The following is a 12361-nucleotide window of genomic DNA, read 5'->3' as shown; positions in this document are numbered from 1 at the left end:
AAGGTGTCAGTGGGTCTGGTTCTTTCAGGAAATTCTAAGGGAAAATACCATTCTCTTGCCCTTTCTACTTCTAGAGGCCACTTACACTCCTCTGCTCAGGCTTCTTTTTCTATCTTCAAAGCCATCAGTTTAACATCTTGCTTTAGTTGTCATGTGGCCTTCTATTTCTTCTGTCATCAAATCTCACTTTGCCTTCCTCTTTTAAGGACCCTCATGATTGCATTTACATATCGGATAATCAAGTATAATCTTATCTGAAGACTCTTATTTTTTTAATGTAGAAATGCTATTTTTATTTTTTATATTTATTTATTTATACAAGCACTGGATACAGTCAGAAGCGTGGGAGGGTGAAAGAATTCACCAGAGCCAGAGTGGGGAGCAGAGCAGGCAGAAGGACCGAAGTACACTGCTGAGGGGAGCAGCGGGCGGCAGGAGAGGTCTGCGCACCATGCGGGACCCTCCTCTGGTGGCCGGGGAGCAGCCGGGATCAAACTGGCGCCACAGAGGCTGGGGGCAGCTTTGCAACCCAGTGCTCAACTGCTGCGCCACCGGGGAGGCCCCTTATTTGAAGACTCTTAATCACATCTCCAAAATCCTTTTTGTCATTCTAAGGGCAGGACTGGACACGGTGCAGGTTTTCTGATCCCATGCAGACTGGGTAAAGGAGGAGTCAGAGTCCTCAGTGGTTTTGCAGGTTTTTATTGGGGTTTACCAGGCATATGGCAGGCAGGGGTGCTGGCAGGTAGGCCTCCCAGCCCCCAGCAAATACGCACTCTTTCTGGCGTTCTCTGCTTCTCCTTTGCTTCTCTCCTGGCTTCTCTTCGGCTGCTTCTGGCGTCTCTGTGATGCCGCCCTTAAAAGCACAGTCTTAGCCCAGGTGAATCCCATCTACCTATGCCCACACCCTATTCCAGGTGCCCGCCATCAGGCATGCATTCAGGACCTCAAGGATCCATTGTCTATCCTGATGGCGGGAGGGCAGGAAAGCCTGACATTTTCTTTACCCTACAGTCCACCCCCTCAGGGTTTTCTGCCATACAGTCTCTCTCTCTATATATATACAATTTTCTTATCAAACATAAACAATGCAGCCATGGCCCACAAAAGCAAATAATACATCACAATATAACAAAATACAACAGAACACAAATAAGTCCAGGCAGAGCCACAACCTAGTGCAAAAGACAATTATTGGTACCAGCAGATGAGCCACCAAATCTGCTGCCGAAGGCACTGCTCATACGAGGAAGGGGAATCACTCACGGCATCTACTGTAACACACTAGGAGCCGTCAGGCTTCCTGACCTTCTCTGGCTGTAGTCTCAGCTATAAGCCACACACAGCGTCCACCCCCAGGATGCACTCACTCTGGGACTGGCGATTCTATTCTGTTTGGGGTAATCGTCAACCCTCAGGGTTTCTGTCTGCAGTCGCTCCAACATTCGGCCTTCATAGCCACCAATGCGACTCGCAGACCCCTGCACTCAGGCCAACCCACTGCACAAGCACATGGGTCGGGGATCCAAACTCTACATTCGGCTTGGGCTCCACCCCAAGCCACGTTCCCCACCCGTCCCCCAAGGACAGATTCCTCAGTTCCTCACCCTCACTCAAGAACGAGCAGGGCATCACCCACAAGTGATTTTACGAGACTCACAGGTCTTCAGCATATTCAGGCTGCTTAACAGCCACTCAAGGCTTCCCAAACTTAGCATCAGCACCAGCTTTTGCCTTCTCAGTTGGCTTTTCTCCTCTGCCTGGCTGCTGGGCATACACAGGCTGCTTTTGGCCATCAAGGCCCACTGGCCACCCCCAGATTCTCAAAAAACAACCCATAACCTTCCAAGGTCCTCCACCTTCTGGCGGTATTGTCAGTCCAAGTTCATCAGTCCGAGTCCATCAGTCCAAGTCCATTAGGCCAAGTTCGTTGGCCTCTTCCTGAATCAGCACTGGAGAGCTCTGAATCGTGGTCCTCTCTTCACGGACGATTCTGCTGCCTCAGGGGTCGTTGGCTGGTCCTCTTGGGCGTCTCCTCCTCCAGGCATGGTCTTATTTCATAGCTCCCACCTTGTCCACCAGTCCCTCCAGGTCTTCGGAGGGCTCCAAACCCGTCTGCATGGATCATCTTGCCGACTTCGCCAATTGTAAGGGCAGGACTGGACACAGTGCAGGTTTTCTGATCCCATGCAGACCGGGCAAAGGAGGAGTCAGAGTCCTCAGTGGTTTTGCAGGTTTTTATTGGGGTTTACCAGGCATATGGCAGGCAGGGGTGCTGGGGGGCTGGGAGGCTGCCAGGCCTCCCAGCCCCCCAGCAAATCTGCACTCTCTCTGGGCTCTCTGGCGTTCTCTGCTTCTGCTTCTTTGCTTCTCTCTCGGCTTCTCTCTCGGCTGCTTCTGGCATCCCTGTGACTCCGCCCTTAAAAGCACAGTCTTAGCCCAGGTGAATCCCATCTACCTATGCCCACACCCTATTCCAGGTGCCCGCCATCAGGCATGCATTCAGCACCTCAAGGATCCATTGTCTATCCTGATGGCGGGAGGGCAGAAAAGCCTGACATTTTCTTTACCCTACAGTCACAGAAGGTGATATTAGCAAATTCTGGTGATTAAGGATCTGGATACCTTTGAGTGATATTACTAGTCTACCACATCCTGTTCTTTACTTTTAAGTTGTTTGCCAAACTCCTGACAGCACTTCATGGCCTAGCTATGCCAAAAATTTTTCAAGTTTCTTAAAGTACCATGTTGTTTCTCATGGTACTTTAATACTGTTTTTTTTCTATCAGGAATGCCTCTCATACTATGTCTATATGGCTAAGCTGACTCACCTTTGAAGGATCAGCTCATGTGCTGCCCTATTAAAGCATCCCCTAGTCTCTCTTCCTCAGGTGCAAGTTATCATTCTGTTTCTTCTTTACTTTGTGTAGGTTTTTAACATAACACCTGTAACATTTTATTGGCTTTATATGACTTTTTCCTGCCCCAACCATATAACCTCTTGAAAGGTTAATTAGTAAAATAAAGCCTAGCCCACCTGTAAAAAGATTTCCTTCGTCCATTACCACATTCATGTCAACTTTTCCCTCATCTGTAAGATAAGACAGAATTTTGTACATAAAGATAATAGACAAAGTTTAATTATGAAAAGATACTTAACTTTATGCTTCTAACATCAACTTTTTAGTCTATTAAGTAAACACCACATAGTAGAGTGCTAGATTGATATTTTAAAAGTAGCCCTTTCTGGGGGAGGGTCAAGGGCAATGTATGGAGGTGAACTTAGTAGACTCTAGTGGAGGCTCATGGGTGCCTCGGTGGTGAGAGTGGCTGGTGACCTACATCTCAGGAGGTGTGATCCTGTACTTCTGAATCACATCCAGTGCTGCAAAAAAATATTACTTCCTAAGAGGGCTATTATCTTGGAAACTGTTCTTAGTGGATGCTCTTGTAGGTCCCATTATTATGAGGTCATGCTAACATAGGCTAGGTGTGACTGATATAAAGTCAAATTATTTTGAGAATTATTTGTTGTTCTCCATCTTGAACTAGTTGTTTCTGGTAATTCAGAATTTAAGTAATTTTTTTTCTCAGTACTATTTTCCTCCTTATTCTATTTGCTCACTTTCAAAATTTCTTTGTCAAGTATTTTCTCCATTTATTTATTTGTTTGTTTTTCCTTTTGGTTTGCTAATAATCTTATCAGTCCTCTGGCTTATTTAAGCTTTGCTAAATCTGTGGACTGCCAAATTCTTAATTAATGATTAAAATGGTGAATTATTAGAATAATCATTTCCAATCATCTTTATACATAATTCTAGTTGAATGTGCTATCTAAAATCAAACTCAACATGTCTAAAACTGAAATTTATGTCCTGACATTGTAATCTAAACCTCTTCTTGAATTATCAAATAGGTGTAGATGATTGAAAACTTAGTTACCAAGAGGTCTCGGTCTTGTTAAAATTTTTCTTTTCCATAACTTATATGTAATCAATCATCAAAACCTATTAATTTTAATTCTAAAATATTTCTCAAATCAGTTTCTTATTCATCATTGGGCTCAGACCCTCATGATCTCTTTTTGGAACATAAGCAATATCTTTAAAAATTGAGTGTTAGTAATAATGCTCTCCTCATTGCCATCAGCACTGACTTCCAAAAGAAAAATTTGAATTGAATGAGACACAAATAAATGAGAAGATATATTCCATGTTCATGGATTGGAAGAATTAACATTGTTAAAATGGTCATTTTGCCTAAAACAACCTATATATTTAATGCAATCCCTGTGAAAAGACCAATGGTGTTTTTCATGGAAATAGAACAAACAATTCTAAAATTCATATGGAACCCTTATCTGTCTCTTAATGCTCTGCACAACTCTAAGTAAACTCCCAGCGTTTCTCATATATAAACCCAAATTTTTGCTAAAGGGCAGCTCACCATCGATGGGCAGGTGGCTTTGCAGGTCCTGGAATTCTTCTTTTTCAAGCTTAAAGCCCATATCCTCCATGAAAGATTCTAACTTATTGCTATCAAGTTCCACTCCTTAGAAACAAAGGGGATAAGAATGAGAAAAACAAACAATAATGGCCAACTGAAAAAATGCTAGGCATGTCAATGCATTAAGTAAAGGGTGAGCAAAGGAAAAATCCAGTAGTCCTCCCTCATCCATGGTTCACTTTCAGTAGTTTTGATTGTCCTGGTTAACATGCCATCTGAAAATATTATGTACAATAAGATATTTTGAGAGACCACAATTACATAATTTTATTTCAGTAAATAAAATATACTGAAATATATAAAAAATATATAAAATATACTGTTATACATGTTCTATTTCATTAATAGTTATTGTTGTTAACTTGTACTGCCTACTTTATACATTGAACTTTATCATAGGTATATATGTATAGGGAAAAAACAGCATGTTTTCAGGGTTTGGTTCTATCTGCAGTTTCAAGCATCCACTAGAGGTCTTGGAATATATCCTCTATGGCTAAATGGGGGATTATTGTAAAGCTGCTTAAGTGAAAAGCAGTATCATGGGAATCAAGAACAGAATCATTTTTGTTCAGATGATTTGACTATAGTTCTCATGAAACATTTACAAGGAAGAAACTTAGTTAATTCTGGTAAAAAACAAACAATCAACAAACTATAAATTCTATGCAGAAAATAGGGTTTGAAATACAATGAGAGACATGAAAATAATTTCTTCAAAGGTAGTTATGTTCAAAGTAGTAAATGATAAGAAAAAAGCACTCAATAAGTAAACCAGTTAGATTGACAAATGAGTTATCACCAAAAATAATGTGGCTATAAAGGAATAAATGCAAAGCATAAGGAGACTCAATTTTATTTTTTAACTTACCTTTGAGAGACCTTATGCCATCCAGCAACTTATGCTTATACAATTTTCCAGCAGCTATAAAATAAGACATAATAGAGTAATTAATAAGGCCATGTGCTGAGATAAGTCAAAACCCAGTAATTTCAGAAAGAACAATTCTATAATTTTACTCAAGTTTTAAAAATTTACATCCTACATACCTGCAACTACGTGCCCTGGGGTACCCAACTCTGGGAGACCCAGCGGACCTGTCTGGCAGGAGAGTGGCAGCAGGAAAGCAACCAACGCCTCCTATCTATTGTGATCCATACCATTCTCTTGGCCTTTGTAGGTTATACCTTTTAAATTTCCTTTTTGTATTTCATAAAACAGCAAAGATAAATGCAAGTATTTAGTTTGTAATGTTTACCCAGAAGTTCAAGATAAGTATCTCCATCTTAGTTACACAAGCAGATGATAAATTTTTTAAGTGCAGATTTTTATTTTGATTATGTCTATGTTTACTTTGACATATGTCTATGTCTCCTGAATCTAGAAAAAAACCTTAAGTATAGAAATTATGTAATAAATACAGTTGGGTTTTTAAAATTAAAAATCGAAGAAATAAAATCTTTATTCTTTAAGTATTTAAAAACATTTTCATATTTCCATATCAATTATCTTATTAATCTTTACTACTGTCATTGTAAATTGGCATATTTATTACACTTACTTTGCAGATGGATTATATCTGAAATATTAATTAGAATGAGTCAATTAATAAAGCATTTTTCTACTTAGTGTGTATATCATGGTATACTCTATACTATAGCAACATGAGATTGCACATGGTTTCCTAAACTTGCCATGGTTGGGTATGAGTCCATGCCTTTTTAAACGCTTTTATTTTTAGTTCTGAGGTCCCCTACTGTCAAACCGTTCAGGCACAGTTGGAGAAAAATTCACTTAGAAATCTCAGAATCTCCAGGCAATTGGTCCATCTCTCCTTTGTACTTCATAGTGGTAACTATTTATTAATTTTATAGCCCCTATCATAATGCATAGCATTTGTTTTTATTTTTATTTGTATGTGCTGTCCATCTCTACACTGAGTGCTTTCTTAGGACCTTGAATTTGTCTTATTCATCTTTGTGACTCAGAACCTCCTATAATGTCTAGTACCCCATGACAGCCATGGACATTTATTAGATGGATGAATACCTCACTGGCAGATTAAATACTCACCATCAAGTGGCAAACTTTTCATCAGCACAGAGTTTTCCTTTAGTGAGAGTTGTAACCCTATGTTTTTCAGAATATTGTCCATGTCATCATAGTCAGTTTTATCCCCTTAAAGAAGAAAGCAATGGTAAAGATTATACTTTAAGCTTTGAATAACAACAACAATAATAATATCAGCGTTATCTGTGTAGTATCATCCTCAAATAAAGGACTGAAAAACAATGAGAACATTGAGTGTTGGGTACTAAATTTGTTAGTATAAATAATTCTGGCATGTAATATTTATTATTTAAAAAAATTTTGCCTCAATTATGAGCTTGTTCACAGTGATCATATTACCTGTATGTATAATTTGCCTGGCCATTTTTGCAAGTAGGAAAAAGAAAGCATATTATTGAAAACTCCCTTAACAATACAGGACTACCCCTGCTCATGGATTGGAAGAATTAACATTATCAAAATGGCCATCCTACCAAAGCAATTTACAGATTCAATGCTATTCAAACAAAAATTTCAATGACATTCTTTAAAGCAATAGAACAAATATTGATGAAATTCATATGGAGCCACCAGAAACCCCTAATAGCCAAAGCTCTCCTGGAAAAAAAAAAGAGAAGGGAATGAAGACATCACACTCCCAGATTTCAAATTATACTACAAAGCCATAATAATCAAAACTGCATGGTATTGGAACAAGAACAGACACACGGACCGATGGAACTGAATAGAAAATCCAGAAATAAACCCACATATTTACCGTCAACTGATCTTTGACAAAGGAGCAAAGAATATGCAATGGAGCAAAGAAAGTTTGTTCAATAAATGGTGCTGGGAAAACTGGGTCACTACATGCAAAAGAATGAAGCTTGACTACTACCTTACACCATGCACAAAAACCAAGACAAAAGAGATTAAAGAACTAGACATAAAACCTGAAACCATAAAATATATAGAAGGAAATATAGGGGAAACACTACATGACATGCTCCTTAAAAACATCTTTACAGACACATCATCCATAGCAGTGATAGTGCAGGCAAAGATAAACAGCTGGGACTACATCAAATTAAAGAGCTTTTATACAGCAAAAGAGACAATAACCAAAACAAAGAGAAACCCCACCAACTGGGAGAAAATTTTTGCACACCACACTAATGATAAAGGACTGATCACAAAAATCTACAAAGAGCTGATGAGACTCAACAAAAACAAAGAAAATAATCCAGTCAAAAAATGGGCAGAAGAGCTAAAAAGAAACTTCTCCAAAGAGGAAATGCAAATGGACAATAGGCATATGAAAAAATGTTCAACACCACTTGTAATCAGGGAAATGCAAATCAAAACTACAATGAGATACCATCTTACACCAGTGAGAATGGCACATATTAAAAAAGCTAGCAACAACAAATGTTGGCAAGGATGTGGAGAAAAAGGAACTTTCCTGCACTGCTGGTGGTAGTGCAAACTGGTCCAACCACTATGGAGAGCTGTGTGGAGAATTCCTCAACCTACTAAAGATAGAGCTTCCATATGATTCAGCAATTCCACTCCTATGTATTTACCCAAAGGACACAGAAATTCAAAAGGGCACCTGCACCCCCATGTTTATAGCAGCACTATTTACAATAGCTAAGCAATGGAAACAATCCAAATGCCCAAAAATAGATGACTGGATCAAGAAGATGTGGTACATATACACAATGGAATATTACTCAGCAATCAAAAAAGATAAATTCATGCAATTTGCAGCAACTTGGATGGAGCTGGAAGGGATGATGCTCAGTGAAATAAGCCAGAAAGAAAAAGAAAAATACCGGATGGTCTCACTCATAGCAGGAATTTAGAAAACCTAAATAAGGGACCAGGAAAAAGACTAATTATAATAAAGAAAAAATCAAAATCAACAATTAACTGTAGACCAGAGACACACTACAGTGGGGGGTGGGGGAAGGAGAGAAGGGAGAGGAGATGAGGGCCAAAATAAGGGGGGTAGGAATTGTATGGGGAATATAATCAAAATGAAAATGCATACATTGTGCAAAAATGAAAAATGATGTAAGAATTATATAAAATAAAATAAAATATTAAAAAAAGAATATAGGACTAGCTGTTTAGGCATTGCTGTGGTTTTTCAAATAATAATTGTTTACAATAACAATAATATTTAGGGCCTCCCCGGTGGCGCAGCGGTTGAGCGCTGGGTTGCGAAGCTGCCCGCGGCCTCTGCGGTGCCGGTTCGATCCCCGGCTGCTCCCCGGCCACCGGAGGAGGGTCCCACATGGCGCGCAGACCTCTCCTGCCGCCCGCTGCTCCCCTCAGCAGTGTACTTCGGTCCTTTTGCCTGCTCTGCTCCCTGCTCTGGCTCTGGTGAATTCTCTCACCCTCCCGCGCTTCTGACTGTACCCAGTGCTTGTACAAACAAATAAATAAATAAAATGCCTCTATTAAAAAAAAAAAACCCAAAAAAAACAAATAACATTTAGTTTATAAAGCATATTTCTTTAGTTGGTATTGATAATCAATTAAAAGTCATAAAATGGAAGGATTGATATGTCATGGACAGGATAACAGAAAGTTCTTTAAAATTAACTACTTTTATTAGGAATTAAGAGGTCATTTTTATCATGCACTCATCATTTCTTCTCACTCACCTAGAAATTTATGTACTTCATCCAGAAATTTATCCATTTGAACTCTTCTCTCACCTACAAGACAAGACAGAATTTAGATATAGTACTACTGTGGAATGTGGCCTTATAAGAAGTGCAAGATATCTCCCTCTCTCTGTGTTTCTCACTTTCTGTCACTCTCTCTCTCCCTTTACCATCTGAATAAGTCAGCAGTTTACAAGCTAGGAGGGGAACCCTCATCAGAAACCAAACAAGTTGGTACCTTGATCTTTCATTTCCCTGCATCCAGAACTGTGAGAAAATGTAGTTATGTTGTTTAAGCTACACAGAGTATGGTGTTTTATATGGTAACCAGAGCAGACTAATATATGTTCCAATTATATAAAATTCTTAAAGTGTGAAGTAAAGTATAGGGATTTAGCAGTTGCCTAGAGGTTTTTTTTTTTTTTTTCCTAATTAGTTTTGTTTTTATTGTATGTAAGCATAAGGCTGAAAAAAGAAAAAGAATCTAAATATGATAAACACATCCATTCTACTAATTCAAATTTTTCTTTTTGTGTTCTTCATGCAGATTGAAAGAGAAGCAAAAAGGGCTTCCCCGGTGGTGCAGCGGTTTGAGCGCTGGGTTGCGAAGCTGCCTGCAACCTCTTTCGCCTCTGCAGCCTTTGCAGTGCTGGTTCAATCCCCGGCCCCCGTCGAGGGTCCCACATGGCGCGCAGACCTCTCCTGCCGCCCGCTGCTCCCCTCAGCAGTGTACTTCGGTCCTTCTGCCTGTTCTGCTCCCTGCTCTGGCTCTGATGAATTCTCTCACCCTCCCGCGTTTCTGACTGTACCCAGTGCTTGTATAAATAAATAAATAAATAAATCTTTAAAAAATAAAAAAATATAAAAAAATAAAGTTTAAAAAAAAAAGAAAGAAGGAAAAAGAAGAGACATTATTTTTGCCTTTTAAAAAAATTCAGATTTACTGAGGTAAAAGTACTGTTTGTATTTTTAAAAACTCAAGTGAGTTTAATATATCTTGGTAACCCTCACAGAGCAGACATTCAGTTAATCTGCCATCTAGATAACTTGGGGTGAAGCCATATTCCAATTTCAAAAGGAGCTTTACATAGTTTTATTTATCTCATGTGCTACACATAGAGTTCTGGAAAAAAGGATTAGAGCTGAATAAGAAATAGGAGACCAGTTTTTTTGTTAGTAGAAAGTTTTGATTTCAAGCATGATAAAATATTATCATGACATTAGATAGGCTTAGGTAAACCAGCACTATTGATCAATCTACAAATCATCTTAAGATGCTAAAGATGTTAATATGTTAAGCTTCTCAATACTGAGTTAGAGTGCTTTGATCAAATGATGTTTGCTAAAAATCATGCAAAAAGCTACTCACCCCAGATAAGTATATTAATATATATTTTCCTCCATATTGTAAAGGTTAGCTATTTCCATAAAATTAACTGTAGTGGCATGTTGTTTTTTTTAAAATGAAGATTCATGGATGCCTTTGCAGACCTAATTGATCATAATTTTTTTTTTAAGATTTATTTATTTATACAAGAACTAGGGTACAGGCCAGAGGTGTGGGAGGGTGAGAGGATTCACCAGAAACAGAGTGGGGAGCAGAACAGGCAGAATGACTAAAATACACTGCTGAGGGGAGGAGCAGGCGAGACAGGAGAGGTCTGCCATGCCATGTGGGAATCTATCTGGCCGGCTGGGAATTGAACCAGTGCTGCAGAGGCTGCGGACAGCTTCACAGGGCTGCGCTCAATCCGCTGCACCACCAGGGAGCCCTTCATCATAATTTTAAAGAGGTGGGTGATTTATATACAATCTAAAATTTGATATTGTGAATTTACTACATGTAATTATTAGGTATATGTTACATATATTTTTCAATATTTCAACATTTAACTTTTCCAGCACTTTCTTTTTTCCCCTTCTTTCAATTTATTATTCTCTGAATTACTACATAATTTCTTGTCTTTTCTTTCAAATGTTCTTTTTGTTTTTTAACTAATTTACTTGATACCAACATTGATAATGATTTAATTTTGTATTCTCTGCCATAGGGACTCTGTGAACAGCAATAAGCAATTATTGATATTTTAATTAAAATTAACATTAGACAATATTTATCCATTCTTTAGGATTGATTTCTATAGGTTTCTGACTTTTGTCATGAAATTTACAAGTATACTTGAGATGTTCCTATAGAGATACAAAAATTTTGTTAACTGGGCATTGTGTACTTGAAAGACTTACTATCAATTGGCAGGTGACTGAACAGTTCTTCAACTTCTTCTTCTTCAAGCAGGTATCCCATGGTTTCAATAACATCATCTATTTTATTAATGTTAACCTTTCCTCCTTAAGAAAGGAGGAGATAAAAATTAATTTATAGCTATGCCAAAGAGGGAAAAATGTTTGATCTTATCAATCATCTAACACAAGTAGGAAGTATAGGCAATAGCATGACAAAGCTCTTGAAATTATCAAAAGAATTAATTGAGGATTAGGAATAGAAAAATTCTCTCTGGCAATATTCTAGAAAACACTGTTATAGCAATTTCTAGGCTGAATTTACCCAGAAGAAAGAAGAGCAGATATGGCTGATGAATTATAGCAAAGAGATAACCAATACATGCACTTCTTACCACTAAGTCAGATTTGAAATTTGTTATTGTGACAAAATATGTAGGTTATTTCACCAAAAGTGAATATATACAGAACTAAGAATATTAATTCATTTTTAAAAAGAGTAATACAAATGCATTTAATCACTGAGAAATAAGAGAGATTTCAGAAAAGCACAAAATCTTGAAGATCAGTTATTTCTTTCTCTCACTTACCTCTGTACGCCTTCACTCCATCTATCAGCCTATTTGTATACACCATGTCATTATCTATAAGATAAGAATCAATTTAGTTTACAAGAAGTGGAATTTCAGAAAGACAATAATACCTAGTATATTGTAAATTTTTATTAATCATAGTCCAAAAAAGAATGCAACAAAGCAATTAATAAGAGTCTCAAGATTAACAACTCTTGAAACACTTATTTACACACAGGTTAAAGATTTTTTTCTAAAGTGTACCTTCTTTCTTTCTACAATTCTTTTAATCATCATCTTTTCAAATATTTACCTTT

General features: G+C 38.0%; 1 protein-coding gene across 9 annotated transcripts in view; it reads right to left on the bottom strand.

Moving 5' to 3' along the window:
• Positions 1–12361, bottom strand: part of EFCAB3 (EF-hand calcium binding domain 3) — a 180050-nt gene that overhangs the window by 52998 nt on the left and 114691 nt on the right. For all 9 annotated transcript variants that reach the window (XM_054689725.1, XM_054689732.1, XM_054689731.1 and 6 more), the window contains 7 exons: positions 12063–12116; positions 11476–11580; positions 9229–9282; positions 6581–6685; positions 5378–5431; positions 4447–4551; positions 3038–3091 (listed from right to left, as the gene is read on the bottom strand). In XM_054689725.1, coding sequence (XP_054545700.1) covers positions 3038–3091; positions 4447–4551; positions 5378–5431; positions 6581–6685; positions 9229–9282; positions 11476–11580; positions 12063–12116 — 531 coding nt within the window. The remainder of the gene's footprint in view (positions 1–3037; positions 3092–4446; positions 4552–5377; positions 5432–6580; positions 6686–9228; positions 9283–11475; positions 11581–12062; positions 12117–12361) is intronic.

Source organism: Talpa occidentalis, unplaced genomic scaffold, assembly GCF_014898055.3.
Source record: "Talpa occidentalis isolate TD23 unplaced genomic scaffold, MPIMG_talOcc4v2.1 talOcc4.7, whole genome shotgun sequence".
Taxonomy (NCBI): Eukaryota; Metazoa; Chordata; class Mammalia; order Eulipotyphla; family Talpidae; genus Talpa; species Talpa occidentalis.
Note: the sequence above shows the minus strand (reverse complement) of the source record. Positions and strands in the feature narration are given on the sequence as shown.